General features: G+C 35.5%; 1 protein-coding gene across 9 annotated transcripts in view; it reads right to left on the bottom strand.

Moving 5' to 3' along the window:
• vldlr (very low density lipoprotein receptor) overlaps nt 1-15,725 on the bottom strand; it is a 50,136-nt gene extending 34,411 nt beyond the window's left edge. For 8 of the 9 annotated variants that reach the window (XM_005155562.5, XM_005155561.5, XM_073913631.1 and 5 more), the window contains exons 1-2: nt 15,362-15,713; nt 1,171-1,290 (exon numbers count right to left, since the gene is read on the bottom strand). In XM_005155562.5, the coding sequence (XP_005155619.1) occupies nt 1,171-1,290; nt 15,362-15,431 (190 nt within the window). In that variant the 5' untranslated portion in view covers nt 15,432-15,713. Of the gene's footprint in view, nt 1-1,170; nt 1,291-15,361 lie in introns of all 9 variants that reach the window. The other variant, NM_200923.2, reaches the window with a different exon arrangement.
• Nucleotides 15,726-21,217: the final 5,492 nt, after the last annotated feature.

The raw sequence follows: 21,217 nt of genomic DNA, 5'->3' as shown, positions 1-21,217 counted from the left end.
CTCAAAGTTTACCCAACTATGAGGATTTCTGCAGCTTAGAACCCCGGAAATGTGAAAAAGGCTCCATTGCTTCATTACTCGCCCTGTCAATCATCTTGTCACATCCTCCACATTTCTCTTATGATTAATTTCCTTCCTTATGGCCCTACAAACGCAAAATGCAGCAACTACGCAAACCTTACAACGGAGGAAAAAGAAATCCCTTTAAAAAGTTGTGAAGACTGGCGGTATTCATTTCTCAAAAAAAAAAAAAAAAAAAAAAAAATGGCACCAGGATACATAGAAGACAGAATACGTCACAAAGCCCATTTTTGAACGGACATAACATAGTTTGCATAATTGTTCATTGCTTTGAAAATGAAGTTGCAATTTAATCTGCAATTTTGTGGGTCGTCCCATGTGTTTGCATAATTGTGCACTGAAATGTTAAATCTTCAAAATGTTGTTGCAAATTGAATGACAAAACATTAAAAAAAAAAAAAAAAAAAAAGCTGTCCTCAATTCATCATTCAAATCATTTACTTTGCCCAAGTCTCTTTACTTAAAACTACAAACATTGCAGGTTAATAACTTATTTTTATTTATTCATTTATTTTTTTTGCAATGTGTTGTGGACAATAATAGTGATTCATTAAGAGCGTGCAAACTTCAAAATTCTTGTGTGGACAGAACACCAATTACAGTAAGTAACTTTGGAAAACTACGATTTAAGTCATATCAATTCTCAAATACCATTTAACAATTGAATAATTAGTGAATTGGGACATAACTTGACTAAATGCTGCCTTCCCGACAAAACATTCACTCCATTTTACTCACAATACACACTGATTTCATGCATGTAACCATTGTTAAAAAAGCATTTCTTAAAATCCCATGCGAGGCAGTGAAAGAGCTAGAGAGGAAAAACAGCTGAGATGAACACCAAAAGTGACAAATTACGTTAATAAGTCACTCAAAGACATTGGAAACCCAGCGAAAAATAAAGGAACGTCCAATTATTTTATTATTTAAATTTTTATACGGTTAGATTTATATTCTTTAAGAACAAATATATGTGCCAGTTTTTGTTTTATTTTAAAATGTATAAAAAGTAAACAAGCATGACAGGCTAGCATTTTTTAGTCTCTGTTCTAAAATGTAATAAATATGAGAAATTAAGCGACTCACCGCAGGACGTCTCGTCGCTGCCATCCGAACAGTCCATGTCCCCATCACATTGCCACACAGACGGAATACACCGGCCATTTCCACACTGGAACTGAGACTGCTCACATTCTGCTCGGGAAGCTGGAGAGAGAAAGAAAGAGGCGCCATCGTTCAGTCTGATAATGACTTGCATCCTAGATAAATGATCTTTTATGTCATCTTTTGAATATCATTTATTGAATTTTGGGGGCATTCTTTATATCGTTTAAAGTCCCTGTGAACCAGAAGCTGCGATCGTTATTTTGTCATACTGTGACGCAGATCCTAGAGCAGGGCTATTCAATTAGTTTGTCATGGGGGCCGGTTCATGAAAAGCATCCCAAACGAAGGGCCGGAGAGATATGACTTGCTATATGAGTGATGACACAACAGCATATAAGAGCCCATATGCTGTATATTTTTGCTCCTTAAGACACACGTTGACTTTTTCTATATTAAAATGTTAATATGTTGTATTTTAAAACTACATAATATTACTGCATTGTACAATAGACATTTTTTACAAACATTAAAATGTTGTATTTCAGAGCACAACAAAAGCAGTGCATTGCTGAAGTAGGCTTCTTCTACATTCAGACACATTCATATGTTATGTTTTGAACTGCATAACAATTAGGGATGCAACAATTATAGATTTTGGTTGTACGACTATACGATAGTCTGAAGAATAATCATTGTTTCAATGTTTTCACGTCTAATGTAAATTCAAACTTTTCATTAGGTAAGTAGCTATTTAGATGAACTGTTATTGACATCTGCATTCATGCATACACAATTATTTAATGATAATTTGTCTAACATATCTTTTTTGTTTACATTGCACTAAAAGGCACGCACAACTCTCACCGTGAGATGTTATCTACTGCGTGCGCCCAGAAAGACGCAAGTGCGTCGCTCCGCTGGCGCCGGCATATTGTCCAGCCTGATCTCACGAGCTACGTTTTGTCATTTCAGTGGCTAATTCGTACAAACTCGTACTAGTTCAGTCGTACGAAAATGTACGATTTAAAAAAAGGAGGCGTGGCACCTAACCCCACCCCTAACCCCAAACGTTATTGGGTGATGAGAAAATCGTACTAAATTGTTCGAATTAGATCGTACGAATTCATACGAATTAGCTACTAAATCAAAAAGTTACGAATTGCTGTGAGATTGTGTTGTATTGTAATATATTCTTACATTAGATATAACAAACTAGCAAGCGGAAAAGACGTGACATGGGAATGGCCGCTGCTATAGTTAATCCTGTGTGCGTGCGTATTAGCCTCAGTGTACTTTAAACTTAAAACTAGCGCACAGGCAACTTGGCATTTTGCAGCGATTTTGTTTCGTTCCGTGCAACAAAAATGCGGCTTAGAGAAAACTTTACAATTAATAAACTGTGACGAATTAAAGCACAGTTAATAGTGAAATTGGCTAATCGTTACATCCCTTTTAACGATATTAGTGCATTGTTTAAATAGCCTTTTCTACAAACATGTTTTCGGCTGCCCGCACCACTTGCTTATGATGACTCGCGCTCTGTGCAGCCTTTAACTGCAGCTTGTGCTGTAATTGAACAGAAGCACGTAACTTCAAAACTATATCGGCCGTTTGTCGACTCAATTTATTTTTGATGTCTTGGTCACACTGTTTGGAGGGCCGGAACAAAGTGCCTCGGGGGCCGGATTCGGCCCGCGGGCCGCCAATTGAATACCCCTGTCCTAGAGAAATGGATTTTTAAATAAACAGTGGGCGTGGCTTGTTTTTCTACTATGAGCTTAATGGATGTAGTAAAGTAGGCATTTCAATCAGAAAGATGGGGGAAGGAGTTTTGGAAGAGTTATTGCAACTTAACGGACTCCTCCTGCTCACCATTTCTGTTTGTTGTCAAAACAGTTGAAGCAACATTAGCCACACCCATTACCTCAATCTTGTAATCTGAACAAACAGGAAGTGCATTTTCAGATTTCAATTAAAGATTGGAAGGGCAAACTTTGTTTTTTAAAATGAAATGCCCAGATAAATCATTCACCCCTAAACTAACAAAATCATATGGTTAGTTTTAATGTCTTGGGGACTTTAAACTTAACAGGAAGAGAGTGGAGCTTCAAAGCTGCACCTACTTATAATTCACCATAGGTATTAAAACCATGGAGGTGGTTTATGAGGACTTGGTCACTGTCCTGTCTGTATTAAGCCAGTATAAATAACACTTTTTTTTTTTTAAAGGAATATTTAGTTTATAGATCGCCTTTTATTTTAAAAAGCAGGTTTCTAATCCTTTACTATATGTCCCTCAGATTTTAGTCGATTTTGGTAAAATTATGTTTTCTAACCGTGTTCTATACGTGTCAAAATCCAACCTTAAAGTTTAAACTGCAACAAAATAATTTGAGAGTCTTGAATTGTAAAAAGATTCTTGCAATCTTAAACCAAAGTATATATTGTCTATGGTTATTGCTTTTACAAAGCTATAGTATTATAAACTGTGCATTATCAGCGTTACACTGATGGGAAGTGAGCATTTAATTTTAAACAGAGTCGTTTTCCTAAATCCCAGCGTTACACAGCTGGCGATATGGTTCTCAAATGCCATCACGTTCAGGAACAGCTGTCTTACATGTGCACAGCTTGTAAGACAAGTGTGAGGCTGGAAACAAAGGCCACAGCTAGTCAAGAGACCTCTACCAATTTTTTTATTTTGAGTAGGTTGGAGTGGTGTAGATTTAATTAGCATTGACAATGTTCCTGTCCCGACTGGGGACAGATCTTTCACTGACTGGCAGGAATGACATACGAGCGGCTGACTTTGGGTAATGTCAGATGTCATAAGGGGGAAGTGGTGCTCATGAAGTGACCGCATTGTTTTAAAAGGACATCTGTGCCGTCTCTCATTCAAATGACATACACACCATGTCATTCAGACATTTGCAGTATTGTATTGTATTATTATGGGATTGGTGAGGTTGGTGTTATTTAGCAGGTTTATTTGTATTAAGGCTGGAAAGAAGACATATGCTATAATTGAAGGCCATTACTCTTTCCAAAAGTATTAACAGCAGTTTTTCCATTAGTGTAGCTGTCTGTCTACCATTCATACAGCTTAATCAGATCTTCCTCAAAGAGCATTTTAAATCTGCTTGTACGTTTAAGTCTCTGATCAAACTAAATACACACACAGACCATCTAATCAGATTACATTGTATGTTTTTAAAATGTTTGAGTTGTTGGTTAGGAGATTTTCTCGCCTTTTTTATTTATTTATTTTACATGAATTATTTCTGAGAGCTTCTAATGTTCTCAAACTGGTTGTATGAACTGGTGTAATTTCGATTTGGCATTTATACACAAATTAGCATGAAATTTAGCATGAATGTTCATTACCTGGCTTAGTTTGGTCATGTTATTTACAAAGAATGTGCACACGTTGCATATTAAATAGAAAAAAAGGTAACAAAATAGGGTGGAATAGTCCCACCTTCTACACTAAATCACCTAATTATCAATAAGTAATCACATCAATGCATCTACCATTTAAAGTCCACTTAAAGCCATTTTTGCCATTTAAAGTCCCATTTATTTATATGGCATGGTACTTTTTTGTGCATTATTCCCTTGTAGCAAACTAATGGCAAGAGGGGTGTGTTTACGAATATCGTGGCTAAATCAAACCGACGTCATCAGAGAAGGACCGCCACTTCAAACACTCCAAATGCAGGAGCAAATGGACATACTTTGTAGATTACATACCAAAACATCTTTTTTTCCAGTGGATTAATAGATTAAATATTCACATAAAGTGTAACAATGTGTGCTAGCAAAATTAAACCTTTTGTAATTTTTTGGGTTTCACACAGACTTTAAGGTCTGTTTACACAAAGCATTAATTCATAAGTATAACTATTAGCATTACTACTACAGGCAGCTTTAAATATTTAAGCAAGGCAGGATAATGAAGGGTGTTGATGTATTGTCTATGATGGCTAGAACTTTGATTACATTACACAAAACATACCATAGTGCACTTTAAGGCAGGATGAACACTTGTTTTTGATATTTATGTGCTTCAGCAACTGGAGAAAATATTCTGGAATATCTTCCTTCAATTTAGTTACTTTGTGCTTGAATATTTTTTTTGTTTGTTATAGTATTTACTGTCCTGATTTTTAAAATAAAACACATTTGGTCTATTCATGTCATTATACAAATTTGTGTCCTCGTATACCACCCAAACCAGAAGACACAACCGCAAACACACACACTTTTAGAAACACTACATTGGTTTCCTCACGATGATTGCATGTGTGTGTGTAATAGGGCTGCACAATGAATCGAAAAACAATTGTTATTGCAATAAGTATATGCTCACAGCTTGAAGTTTCTATTTTTTTTCTATTTTTCTTGGTGCATGCGATGTATGAGCAGTTTACATGTGCATTTTTACATGTGCACGACAGTTTGTCATTCGTTTCAAAGCCAGAATTGAGATAATATAACGAATGAAAACAATCTATCCTTATTTGTAATAAATAATCTGAGAAGTTGGTTCTGCATCGATTCGGAGATTATCAAAATGCTTCACTATTCTCTGTGGATCGAATTCTGAGATTAACCTTTAACACCAAATGGCACTCTAAGCTAGTTTTAAGAGAATAGAACACTGTCTCTAGGCTAGTTTTTTTTTCTTCTTTACAACAGAAGACGCTCTATGCTAGTTTTAACAGCAGATAATGCTCTTTGTAGGCAAATTTTTTATTTATTTATTTATTATTTTTACAGAAGATAGCAATCTAGGCTAGCTTTTTTTCTATAAAAAGCAGATGGCACTCTAGGCAAGTTTTAACAGGAGACGCTGCTCTTGGCTATTTTTTTTTTTTTTTTTTTTTAAAGAAGATAGTGCTCTATGTTGTTTTAAAGGGTCATGACACCCCCCCCCCTCCTCTACTTTCAGTTCAGGTCTACCTCAGAATTTCTTCAAAAGATGCATCATAATGGGTGTGGAGCTCCGCGAGCCAAAGGCAGGAGTGGGTGTGGCCACCAGGGGAGAAGGGCGGGAGCGAACAACTGTTGTCACTCGGCTCACAAAATGAGACAAACCGTGAGGAGACGCATGATTTTATAGGTTACAAAGTTCAAATGCAAAGAAATATAGTAATTTAATGCCCTGCTACATTTGTTATTCGTAACTTCATTTATAGATACTGTAACCACAATTTTTATTATTATAAAGATAATCGTGTTCATACAAACACTATAAATGAGGACTTTTCCCTTTTTGCTCTCCTGCCCTGTCTATTTTAATCCTTATCTCCGTTGGTAATTTAGAGTATTTAGGCAAACGCAGCAGCACAGTGATGTGTTTAAAGGTGAACAAACTCCTGATAAAAGATGACGTTTTCAATTCTCCAAATCGGCAAAAATGCTTGCTGCACAAACAGCTTTGCTATATCGGCCCTGACAGCATCGCGGGGAAAAACATGCAACAAACCCTGTGAGTCATGGAAAGAAACACATACAACCTTTCAAGAAAAGCTAAATACTGTGTGCTGTGGGTCCGCGTCTCACAGCTTGGCACTGTCTGCCTAGCCTTCGGAAAGCATGTGCAGTCATGAATAATTAAAAAGCCGGCTCATAGGAAAAGAAAACTCCGCTATGAATAATGAGAAACTGACGCGTCATCTTTGCACCTGCAGTTTTGCGATACGTCGCCGATTTTGATCCCGCCCCAAAAATTCTTTAACCCGGAAGCAGAAATTAGCTGACAAAAACTCAAAATTACCCAGCGTTTCCCACAATTAAAGCTGACAGGTGCCAACATTGTCTTGAGCTGATGCTCAACACACACAAATCTGTTAAAATCTCAAAAACAATTTACTCAAGGGTCTCGTGAACCTTTAACAGCAAATGAAGATTTTTATTTTTTTAACAGCAGATGGCATTATAGGCTAGTTTTAACAGCAAATGATGCACTGGACTAGTTAAAACTAGCCTAGAATGCCATCTGCTGTTTAAAAACTAGTTTTCAAACAGCAGATGATGCTCTGAACTAGTTTTAAAATGGCAGAAGATGCTCTGGGCTCATTTTTAACGGCAGATGATGCTCAGGGCTAATTTTAAAAACAGCTGATGCTTTAGGCTAGTTTACAAAGCAGCTGATGCTCTAGACTAGTTTTAAACAGTAGATAATGCTCTAGGTAAGTTTAACAGCAGCTGACACTCTAGACTAGTTTTAAACAGATGATGACGCTCTAGGTAAGTTTAATAGCAGCTGATGCTCTAGGCTAGTTTTAAACAGTAGATGATGCTCTAGGTAAGTTTAACAGCAGCTGACGCTCTAGGCTAGTTTTAAACAGTAGATGATGCTCTAGGTAAGTTTAACAGCAGCTGACGCTTTAGGCTAGTTTTAAACAGTAGACGATGCTCTGGGTAAGTTTAACAGCAGCTGACGCTCTAGGCTAGTTTTAAACAGTAGATGATGCTCCGGGTAAGTTAAACAGCAGCTGACGCTCTAGGCTAGTTTTAAACAGTAGATGATGCTCTAGGTAAGTTTAACAGCAGCTGACGCTCTAGGCTAGTTTTAAACAGTAGATGATGCTCTAGGTAAGTTTAACAGCAGCTGACGCTCTAGGCTAGTTTTAAAGAGCAGATGATTCTCTAAGCTAGTTTTAAAAGGACAGATGACCCTGTAGACTAGTTTTAAAAAGCAGCTGATGCTCTAGGCTAGTTTTAAAAAGCAGCTGATGCTCTAGGCTAGTTTTAAAAAGCAGCTGATGCTCTAGGCTAGTTTTAAAAAGCAGCTGATGCTCTAGGCTAGTTTTATCAGCAGATGGTGCATTTTTATTTTATTTATTTATTTATTTTTTACAGCAGATGGCATTCTAGGCTAGTTTTTTTTTCAGCAGATGATGCTTTAGGCTACTTTTAACAGCAAATGACACTCTAGGTTAGTTTTTTTTATAGCAGATGGCACTGTAGGCTAGTTTTTAAACATCAGATGGCACCCTAAGCTAGTTTTAACAGCAATGACGCTCTGGACTAGTTTTTGGATCACAAGGCTCATCTTTAAAAATAAAATGGTGCTCTAGGCTAGTTTAAACAGCAGATGGCGCTCTAGGCTTGTTTAACCATGAAACCATTAAGTGCTGGTGTTCAGCTGATTTATGCAAGTTGGCTTTGTCAAGAAATTAAATGTAAATAGCCTACTATGAACAAATTTGTTATTCACTTAAACCTCCCAACTTTAATGACTTAATTATACAGCACCACCTGCTGATAAACAAACTAGACTCAGAATTGATTTGAGGCAATAGCGATTGATTTTGAGAATCAATAAGGAATTGGTTTCTCAAAAAAAAAAAAAAAATGTTCACCACAGCTCTATAAGCATATGCGTTAAACCTTAAATATATTGTTCAATCTTATACTTTTCATAAATCAAAGGCATTTTTAAATCAAACATTATTTTGTTGATCTTTTTCTAAAGTATCAGTTTAGGCACCAGTATATTTTAGAAGTATTAATTAATCACTGGTATTTATTTAATTATTTAATGCCATATTAGCAGCTGTGGCTAGATTAATGACAAAACATATAATAGGTATAAAATATATAACATGTGATCATATCGGTTTTTAAATAGACATTCGTTGTACAAAACAGTCAAACAACAGACACTGCAGAAAAAAAATGTACAATCTTTTAGTTAGATTAATGATGCACGTTCTAAAATTCACTTATGCAAACCACTTATCAAAAATAAGTAATTGAAGTTAAAAAAATAAATAAATAAAATCTGCACTCACAGAAAATATTCCTCCCACAAAAAAAACACTAGTTCTGAGACTCACTTTTAAGAAGTGAAGACCTCTTGGAACATTTGAGCCTACTAAAAGAGTGCACTTGTAAAGCTTTATTATTTATTATCTAAGCAAATAAAACATTTACCACAAGACTTCAGAAGCTCGATTCATCAGAATATCTAATGTTTGCTCCATCACTGACAGATGCTGAGAATGCAGAGGCCTTTATTTAAAGCACTGCTGGAGGACCGCTTCAGCAGTGACCTTAAATCCCAAAACTAAACCCTCATATCAGCATTTCACCTTCCCTTGAGAAATACAAGCAGTCCTTCCTTCAGATAAAACTAATTTAGATTTCTCCATTACACAAGTTGTACTACTTGCATCTAACATGTAATTTAGCAAACCCCTTCATGGAAGATCGACAGTAACTTTGGTTACAAGTGAGCGGAGGCCTTGCTCACAGTCACAACAGAGACAAGACTTTCCCATTTAAACAGCAGAGCATGGCACTAGCAAAACCAAGGTCAAGGGTTTAATTCCCAGGGAATTTATAAATGGATATGTCCCCTTAATTGTAATGACGGTTGATAGGGCTGAATGATATTGGTAAAAACATTAGAAAAAAAAAAAAACTATTTGTTTTTCTGCAATATACATTGCGACATGTATATTAAATTTGCAAGATGAAGTAAACATTTGGTAAGAATTCATAACTTTACATTGATTAGAATGATATTGTATGGATTTGGATCTGCACAAATATACAAATTTAGTCAAATATATAAAGAAAAGAAACTAATTAAAGGAGTCTAACTGTATCGAGATACAGAAATTAAAAAAAAAAAAAAGAAAAAAAGTAAACTAACACTGTATACAATTCATTTGATAATATCTTCACTAAAGTGGCAAACTGTATAGTTTGCTTGAAATCTTAGTCACTGGCCCTAAAAACACATTCAAATAAAAATCACAATATTAGATTACTCTGAAGTGATTCTGTTTAATTATAATGGCAATTTTATTGCAGATATTGCGATGTGACTTGCAGGTTTACACATAGCAAGATCCATGATGAAATGATTTGTGCCGTAACGTTATATTAGCCCTAACAGTCGGTTTGGATAAAAATGACATTTACAGTACCTGCTCTGCTGGGGTTTAAACCCACAGTACATCCTTTCCAATCCTAAACTACCACTAAGCCACAGCCTCGCCAATCTTCCAGTATGTGAGTGTAAAGGCTAAACTGTGAAAATTACAAAAACCTAAATTAGTCACCAATATTTGGCATGGTATTAAATTCTCCAGTAAATAAATGAAATAAAAAAGAGCCATACAAGATATGCAGTCTAATTCATAAACTGAAAATGAATCGTATGACAGATCTTTTCTCATGCAAACTGGTAATTTCACTCATTTCTTTTTTGGGAAAAAAAAAATGTTGACTAAATTCTACCCTAACCTAAACCCGCTGTAGTCAGAACAAAACCATGTGAATATATACAGTACAAATTAGATCAAAAATAAGATACCAATTCCCAAAACAGTTACAAATTTACAGGAGAAAGGGTTTCAGACAGAATAAGTCAAAAACACTAAAACTAACCTTGCTTCCAGAACCACAAGTTGTTTGGCTAAATAACTTGATTGTTGTTATTGTTGATAATACATGATACAAACTGCACAGCCACAGAACGTCAACATGACGTCAGATTAACATTGTATTCCAATGTTGTGGGATATTGCACTTTGTTTGGAAATGAAAATTAGGTAGACGTCAGAACCCAACATCAATTTCCAATGTCGGACAGACTTTTCAACGCAACCTAAAAACAACCAAATATCAATCTAATTGATGTTACATCTAATGATGTTACATCTAATGAAAAGTAGTCTATCTATGAAGTATCCATTATCTAGTATCTAATGAAGTCTATCAGACGCTAGATTTTGGTTGCCATACCCAACAAATAAATGTCAGCAAAGATGTTGGCTTGACGATGGATTTTGGTCACTTTCCAACACAACCTAAAATCAACAAAATATCAACGTCATTTCACGTCATTATTGGATGTCAAAATAGCATTGTCCTTAAATTAAATCTAACCTTATAATAAACTCCTTAGAACGCAGGTCTGCTGGGAGGATTCTTAACTCTAAATAACTTATGTAAACAGACTGTGTTCTTTAGGTGCACAATCAAATTGCGCAGTCCTCAAATGAAGAATTTTAACTCTGGTTTAGGACTGCAGTGTGAAATGTCATTTCATGAATAATCAGGATTAACTGTTAATCCTGGTTAAAATATGTGCAGTGTGATCAATGTCCAAAATTTTGTTGACCTACTGTGCAATGACTCGCTTAACTCATTCAAGGAAGAAAAAAAAAGAAGAAAAAAAACAACCTCAAATTAAAGGGATAGTTCGCACAAAAGAAAAAGTAGAAAACCTGTAACCATTGGCATTCATTGCAGAAAAAACAAATACCATGGAAGCCATATATTTTTATTTAATGCCATGGCAGCAACAACGGCTATTTTCATGGCAAAAAACATTTAATTGATAAATTAAACACAAATAAATGAACAAATTAGATAAAGCTTTTCAACATTAATATACGATACAAATTTAATTAAAAAAAAAATCCTGGTGACACTTCACTATTGAAGTCAATGGTTACAGCTTTCTTCAAAATATCTTTTGTGTTCAACAGAAAAAAAAAAAAAAAAAAAAAAAAAAACTTAAACAGAACTGGAAATGAAGGATGAGTAAATTATGTTAGAATTTTCAGTCTTGGGTGAACTATCCATTTTACTCTATAACTGTTGCTTTACAGTATGTTATACACATTCATAGTGTAAAATCAGCGCATCTACGGCAGACTTTCATAATAATACGCAGACAGTTGTAAACAATGAATCAATGAACTATAATGAATTCATTTATTTTGGTTTCTGTTAATGTTCTAGATCACACAACTACTTTACTATTAAAAATAATGGGTCTTGTTTGGCTAGATGATTCATTTAAAATTACAAAATCACTTGCATTAACAAATAACTCTTTATAGGGAAAAATGTTTATTATATTATTATAATTGGCCACACAATGAAACAGATGGCTCTTTAAAAGAGCTCACTCAAAGACAAAATAACAGTTTAATCATACTCGAGTAGTTCCAAACCTTTGAGTTTTTGTTGAACACACAACATGTATATATTTAAAAGAAAGCTAAAAATCTGTAACCATAAATATCCACAATTAGAAAAACAAATACTACAGAAGTAAATAGTTAAAGGTTTTCAAATTTCTTCAAAATTATCTGTGGTGTTAAACAGAAGACATGAACTCAAACAGGACCAGAAATGAAGGATGAGTAAAGAACGTCAGATTTTAGATTTTTGGGTAAACTATCCTTTTTTCGCCATAGAACTGCTTTATGTTGTACATATGAGTGCAAAATGTGTGCATCTACAGCACGCGTTTATAAAACGCAGAGGGTTTAAATGGTTGTAAATAGTTGTGGTCTTTTTGAATCAATTAACTATTATGAATCTTTTATTTTGGTTTACGTTAATGTCCTGGTTCACACAACTATATTTTTCTCTAGAAAATAAAGGGTTTTTCTTGTTTGGTATTGATGGATCCTTTAAGAAGTACAAATCCCTATAATCCACAAATTATTTTTCATAGTGAAAAAAATCTTTATCAAATTATTAAAATGAAACCGACAGCTCTTTAAAGGGACAGTTCACTCAAAAAAAAGTACTCATTATTTATTCCAACTCAAGTAGTTCCAAACCTTTTTGAGTTTGTTGAAGACACAAAAATTATGTATTTTTGAAGAAAGCTTAAAGTCTGTAGCCATTGATATCCACAATAGGAAAATCAAATACTACAGTAATCAATGGTTAAAGGTTTTTAGCTTTCTTCAAAATATCTGTTGTGTTCAACAGAAGACATGAACTTGAAGTCAAACAGGATCAGAAATGAAGGATGAGTAAAGTATGCCAGCATTTTCAGTCTTGGGTGAATAATCTCCAGAGAACTCTTGCTTTATATTGTACGCAACTGCAAAATCAGTGCATATACAGCAGTCTTATATCATAATACACATACAGTTTAAACGGTTATAAACAGTTGTAGTGTCTTTGAATCAATATACAATTTTGAATTATTTATTTAGGTTCTGTTAAAAGTCGCAGTTCATATGACTATTATTTTATTCATTTAAATAAAACGTCTTTCCTGTTTGTATTCATGGATCCTTTAAAAATTACAAATCACTTGCATCCATAAATGTTTCTTCATTGTGAATAAATATCTATCAAATTCTTATAATGTTAGCCACATAATAAAACCAATGGCTCTTTAAAATAGATTGTTCACTCATAACTAATTGTACTCACTATTTGTTCTTACTCAAGTAACGCTAAATCTTCTTTTGTTGAACACACAAAAATATATACTTAGAAGAAAGCTGAAAATCTGTAGTCATTAATATCCACTGTAAGAAAATCAAATACTACAGAAGTCAATGGTTAAAGGTTTTCAGGTTTATCCAAAATATCTGTTGTGTTCAACTAAAGTAATGAACTGAAACAGGATTGGAAATGAAGGATGAATATTGTCAGAATTTTTGGGTTAACTATCACTTTTACACCATAGAACTGTTGGTTTATGTTGTACATACTGTATGAGTGCTAAATCAGTGCATCTACAACAAGCTTTCATAATACGCAGACGGTTTAAATTGCTGTAAACAGTTGTGGTCTCTTTAAATCAATGAGCTATTATGAATCTATTTATTTTGGTTTCTGTTAATGCCTAGTTCACACAACTATATTTTTCTTCATAAAAATAAAGGGTCTTTTTTTTGTTTGGTATTGATGGATCCTTTAAGAATTACAAATCCCTTGCATCCACAAATGATTCTTCATAGTGACAAAAATGCTCATTAAATTCTTAAAATGAAACCGACAGCTCTTTAAAAGGGACAGTTCACTCAAAAACAAAATGTACTCATTTATTCCAAACCTTTGAGTTTATTAAAAACAAAAATATACATTTTGAAGAAAGCTGAAAATTAATATCCACAGTAGGAAAACCAAATACTACACAAGTTAATGGTTAAAGGCTTTCATCTTTCTTTAAAATGTTCCTTTGTGTTTAACAGAAGTAATAAACTCAAACAGGATGGGAGCAAGTGGAGAGCGAGAGTAAATATAAATTTTCATTTTTGGGTGAATTATCCAATAAATCTAGATTTAAAATCATCATCCTAAGAAATTAAATCTTCTTTAAAGGACCTAAAAGGTTGATTCTATGGCAAAAACTATTTTTGAGCCTTTGTTTTTATAACAAACGTATGATCAGAAGCAGTAACTGTATAGGCTATGTGTATAACTAGCTTTAATAATTAAAAGAAACAAAACAAAATGATCACTTAGATATTGTGTCGCGTAAATTAATAACACATTTTCTATTCAGGGAAAAAAACAGAAAGAACAATCTATTAATCCGTTTAAAAGAAACAGAATCAGTCATTCACGATTCCCACGCATAATGCTATGATATGAGAGCAATCAATCAAAAACGCGTTACGTGAACGCCCCCTTTGCGTTTCTCTCCGTTTGCCTGTTTTTTAATGCAAGAACGCGTCATAATAACGCATCGCTTGGAGGTTTGCTTGCATCAGTATGACATACATATCAATTCTTAATCTCCCCCAAAGCTAATGCACAAGCCAAGCGGACCGCTGCTTGAAAAGAGCCTCGCATATACACGTTTCACACGCGCTCCAAGCGGAGTCACCTGCTTAATTACCGCATCCAAACACGCCTCGTTTTTGGACCAAGCTAAACAGCGTGCGAGGTGATTGAAAAAATTCAATAAAACAAAACTAAATGCAAATTAATAACAGAAACGTTCATTATTAATGGAACTGCTCGATTAATAAATGCATAAATAACCCATCAAACATAAGCAGACATTGCGCAGATAAAAAACGCGTATACTTTAATTATAAAAATAAACCACTGCAATCAAATGAATAAAAGTGCTAGGAAACAAAGCCTTCCATAACGTTTAACGTAGGAATGATTGTTCCCATTTCCAAGGCCCCATACATTTAGACGCATTTTAAAAGAAGCGATCGATAAAGCCAGCCAAACATTTGGCTTTCCAAGCAAAACATCTACGCTAAATCATTTTCCCTATCATATAAAAGTGACATTTATAACCAGGCGGCACAAACCCCCCTCTGAAGAAAGGTTTATATTGCAACACTGTATCCACAGAACGCGGCATTGTTCTATATATGATCTGCCCATGGCAACCATTGTTACCATCCTCGTTTAGAACACTCACCGCGCGAAAATCCCCACAGCTGAAAACATACTGGCAGGAGGAGAAGAAGCCCCAGCATAGACCTGACCATTTCGCGCTAGAGCTGACCGCCGGGCTGTCTGTCTGTCTGTCTGTCTGTGGCCTCGTCCCTGATATTGTAACACCGCCGATATGTCTTCGTGGGACAAACGGGAAAAAAAATCCCCAGCGCGACCCGCGGGCTTTTATCTCATCGGGGCTGCTTCCCGGTCAGTCTCTCCACGCAAGGCAAACGGTCACAAAACCGCAATCCATGTCCTGATTGAATGATCTCGTGAACCTGCAGCGAATAACCGCGCCACTGCCGAACACAGGCGTGTTTTTTTTCTCTCCTTCAACATGTCATTTACACACTCTTAACCCTTTGTTTGCCACATTTTCCATTGGCTTGCATGTTCAGCGCAGTCTCCGTGTGGCGTCAGAAATTAATAATAAGGCGTTAAAACTAAAATACAGATGTCTGTAGATTTAAGTAAATTTAAAATAAGCTTAATAAGCTTTATATCTCTGGTTCTCACATATTTAGAAGCTTTTAAGGTTGGTAATTAGCCTATAAATAGGTCTATGCGAATACTTATTAATTAGCATCAAAATAACAAATATAAAATAAGTTTACTTTGCGATTAGACCTGTGGTTTGAAGTTTCATTTAATAACGTGGAAAGGGTTAAAATAGCTCATGTTGCTCATCAATATCATTTTGATGTTTCACATCACTGTGGAAAATCCATTATGTTATCCATTTGGTGTTTATATTCGGCAGATAAAGAAGCGGACATGACAGGAGACATTGCTAGTTGCCATGCTGTATCAAGGTGTTGTTGTTTGTTTGAAAGTAAATTTCCATGTTATTAAAAAATATTGTTGTTGCTGTAATATAATGTAAACGTATAATATATAATAATGTAAAATATTAATAATAAGAAGAATTGGCTGATAATAATTTTACATGATGAGGATGCAGTAAATGACTAAAAAATTAACCCTTTAACTGCCCTATTAAGAAACAATTTTTGGATTGCATTTCTTAACTCCCAATGTCGCTAATTAACACACTTAATGGATTTTTTTCAACACATCCCATAATTTCTAAAATATCAGCCTCTACCAAATGGTTGATATGTCAATTTATGGTAACTTTACTGCAATTATTAAATAAACTATGAAAAATCTGAAAATATGAAGTAAACCATTTTTATAAAAACAATCAAAATAAAAGTGGGCAGTGGGTAACGCTGTTGCCTCACAGCAAGAAGGTCACTGCTTCGAGCATTGGCTGGGCCAGTTGGCATTTCTCTGTGGAGTTTGCATGTTCTCCCCTTGTTTCCGTGGGTTTCCTCCGGGTGCTTTTATTTACCCCACAGTCCAAAGACATGCAGTGTAGGTGAATTGGGTAGGCTAAATTGTCTGTAGTGTATGTGTGTGAATGAGAGTGTATGGATGTTTCCCAGAGATAGGTTGCAGCTGGAAGGGCATCCGCTGTGTAAAAACATGTGCTGGATGAGCTGGCGGTTTATTCCACTGTGGCGACCCCTAAATAATAAAGGGACTAAGCCTTTATTAATCCGGGGTCGCCTCAGTGGAATGAACCGCCAACTTATCCTGCACGTTTTTTACGCAGCGGATGCCCTTCCAGCTGCAACCCATCTCTGGGAAACATTCACATACACTCATTAATTCATACTCATACACTATGGACAATTTAGCCTATTCAATTCACCTGTGGTGAGGCAGTGGAGCAGTAGGTAGTGCTGTCACCTCACAGCAAGAAGGTGGCTGGGTCGCTGGTTGGAACCTTGGCTCAGTTGGCGTTTTTGTGTAAAGTTTGCATGCTCTCCCTGCCTTCGTGTGGGTTTTCTCTGGGTGCTCCGATTCCCCCACAGTTCGAAGACATGCGGTGTAGGTGAATTGGGTATCCTAAATTGTCTGTAGTGTATGAGTGTGAATGAGAGTGTATGGATGTTTCCCAAAGATAGGTTGCAGCTGGAAGGGCATCCGCTGCGTAAAAACTTGCAGGATAAGTTGGTGGCGACCCCGGATTAATAAAGGGACTAAGCCGACTAGAAAATGAATGAATGAATGAATGAAATCACCTGTACCGCATGTCTTTGGACTGTGGGGGAAACCGGAGCACCCAGAGGAAATAATACAGGGAGAGCATGCAAACTCCACACAGAAACGCCAACTGACCCAGCCGAGGCTCGAACCAGCAACCTTCTCGCTGTAAGGCAACAGCACTACCTACTGCGCCTCTGCGTCGCCTACACATACACTAAAATGCAAAAAAAAATAATGAACAAATTTCATTTTAAGATGCTATTAAAAAAATCCAATGGTAGTTAAAATGTCTTCTTATTAGGACTTTTTGACTAAAGGGATTTTATACTGTATCATTTTCATGCCGCCTTTACGCTGAAGATGGAAGTAACTTCATGAAGGGTCTTTCACCATAACAGAGGCTTTTCTTTTTTAGCAATACAGTGAGTAGTTTGGTGAGAGGTGTTTGTCTCTCAGAAATTATAATACTTACTAGATTTACAATTCTTAAAAAATCATAAAAGTCTTTATAAAATCATGTTGTTTTGTGTTCAACAGAAGAAAAAATAAATAAATGTTTAAAACCACTGCAGTGTGATGTTGAGGAAAAGAAATAGGAATAGAGGAAATAGATAATTCATTCATTCATTCATTCATTCATTCATATATACATTTATTCATTCATTCATTAATTTTCCTTTGGCTTAGTTCATCTTTATTCTTCAGGGGTCGCCACAGCGGAATGACCCACCAGGGATAGTTTACTAAAAAATAACAAAAAAATTGTCAACCTCAAGTGGTTCCAAATCTTTCTTTTGTTGAACAGAACACTAAATATGACATTTTGAAGAAAGCTGAAATCCTGCAACCTTTGACTTTAATAGAAGGAAAAACAAATACTATGGAAGTAAATGAATGGTTACAACTTTTTTCTAAAAATCTTCTTTTGTGTTCAACATAAGAAAGAAACTCATAAAGGTTTGAAACAAGTAAACGGTGAGTAAATTCATTTTAATTTTTGGGCAAACTGTCCCTTTAAGGCAGTTCTGAAGGAAACCTGTATGTACCTAATAAAGTGGCAGGAAAGAGAAGCATATATGCAGGAAAGAGCTTATATACATAAGAATGTAAGGAAATAATCTAAAATAAACAAAATCCAAAGACGATGGCTGAATCAAATCTCATAAAGTAATATCCATCTATCTGTTCTCTGAACTGTTTAATCCTCTGGGCCCCAGGGATACTTCTCGACCACAGACATGATCAAATATAATAAATCTTCCAATATTTAAGTAAAGATTAATGTAACCCAGTCAGAATACCCCTGCTTCTGTGGCAAATTTCATTGTATTCTTTGGAATTCCAGATTAATTCACCAGCTTTATTACACTTCTGAAAAGCTCTTTAAAAATATAATAATTCTGCTAAAGAGTTGACTGTTTTTTTTGATCACAATAAAGACATCCGAGGCAGTGGATTAAACATTACAGAGAAGAAGCAGCGATCGAAGATCAAGGTGGTTCTTTTCTTCAAAACAGGATTACGTGAACAGCAGGGGTACTGTTCTCAGATCAGAAGCTTTCATGCATATCGATCCTTTATTCATCTGAGATCAATGTTCTCAGCAGAAGCCAGACAGATGAGTGTAAAGCAGTACATTCACACTCTTCATTAATCATCACCCTGACAGCTCAGTCTCCTCTTCTCATCTTCTATAGTTTCATCGGTTCATGCATGATTCACGCTTTATTCAAACTTTATTAAAAAACTTTTTATTAAACTTTTTACAAAAGTGACAGGAAAATTATACAGAAAGATATTGTATGCATCAACATTCCCCATGAGGCAATCAAAAATTTTCCAAGTAAATAAAACTAAATAAATTAATAAAAAAAAGTTATACTTGTAATCAGAGACGGACTTAACCAATAATCGAGGTAAGCAGCTGTTTAGGGCCCTGTGGAATTAGTAAGTAGTAAATAATGTGTATCTATATAGCGCATTTATCATGAATGGGAATACACCCAAAGTGCTTACCAACCATGGGAGGAGGCTCTCTCCAAACCACCACAAGTGTGCAGCATCCGCTAAGATCAGTGGTCACCAGGCCGGTGTTCTGCAGATTTTAGCTCCAACCCTTATCAAACACACCTGAACAAGGTAATCATGGCCTTACTAGGTATACTTGAAACATTAAAGTACATTTGTTGAGGCATGTTGGAGCTTAACCCTGCAGGGACACCGGCACTCCAGGACTGAGATTGGTGACCCCTGACTTACTGTGCATTCACACCATATCATATCATGCAGCATATCATATCATATCAGTTACATGATTTCTAGCGTGTAAATTTTGCACACTTTTTATCAAATTCATTTAACAATGGAAGATCAAGTTGCATGTGGTGTGGCTTTTCTCCATTTAATTATCCAATGTAATGTAAACAGCAATACTGTTTTGAATTGTTGCATGAGATTCCTGCTTAAAACACACACACACACACACACACACACACACACACACACACACACACACACACACACACACACACACACACACACACACACACACACACACACACACATATATATATAGTTGAAGTCAGAATTATTAGCCCCCCTGAATTTTTAAAATGCTTGTTTATTTTTCCCAAATTTCTATTTAACAGAGAGCAGATTTTTTTCAACACATTTCTAAACATAATAGTATTAATAACTCATTTCTAATAATTGATTTATTTTATCTTTGCCATGATAACAGTAAATAATATTTGACTAGATATCTTTCAAGACACTTCTATACAGTTTAAAGTGACATTTCAAGGCTTAAACTAGGTTAATTAGGTTAACTAGGCAGGTTAGGGTAATTAGGCAAGTTATTGTATAACAATGGTTTGTTCTGTAGACAGTCGAGAAAAAAATATAGCCTAAAGGGGCTAATAATTTTGACCTTAAAATGGTGTTTAAAAATTTAAAAAACGCTTATATTCTAGCCAAAAAAAAAATAAATCAATTTTCCGGAAGAAAAAATATTATCGGACATACTGTGAAAATTTCCTTACTCTGCTAAACATCATTTGGAAAATATTTTAAAAAGAAGAAAAAAAATCATATGGGGCTAATAATTCTGACCTCAACTGTATATATATTATATTGATGCACATTAGAAACTCATCAGTAACTTTTCAATGTACTGTAAAAAACATTGCAAATAATTGGAAAACCGGCAACCGCAAGAATCAAACCCTTGGGGAACATCTGTGGTCATAAACAAAATGTACAGCACTGTGTTCTCTGGAATCTTCTCAAGCATTGGACTTCTACATTCTGTTTGCTTGCTGCCTAACTGCATCATAGCTCATTACCATATAGGCTCCTACACACCTTGACGCTTTTCGTTTGCGTTTATCGTGAGCATTTTACGAGATGTTTTTCCGCATTCAAACCCAAGCGATTTTCACTAGCGTCAAGCGGAAGAGTATGCAAAATCACTCCTTGACGTTAGATGGCGCTACACAACTTTAAGCTTCCGACACCTGCTTGTACCAGAGAAGAAGAGGAAGAGAGGTTAATTTTACATGCTTGTTGTAAAAGTAACTTGTGACTTGAACAAGCATCGATGGTTTAAGTAGCAGCTCCAGCTGTAGCGATTAAGAACTGATTATTATTCACAGAGCAATAAGAAGCTCCACGTTTATATCGCCTCTTCTTCAATGTGCTCTCGCATTGACAGTATTGCACTTGAGCGCCTCCAAGTGCTGCTTACGGTAACTTCAGCAGCTCCGTGCATGTGAACAAAAGT

The sequence above is a fragment of the Danio rerio genome, chromosome 10, assembly GCF_049306965.1.
Source record: "Danio rerio strain Tuebingen ecotype United States chromosome 10, GRCz12tu, whole genome shotgun sequence".
Taxonomy (NCBI): Eukaryota; Metazoa; Chordata; class Actinopteri; order Cypriniformes; family Danionidae; genus Danio; species Danio rerio.
Note: the sequence above shows the minus strand (reverse complement) of the source record. Positions and strands in the feature narration are given on the sequence as shown.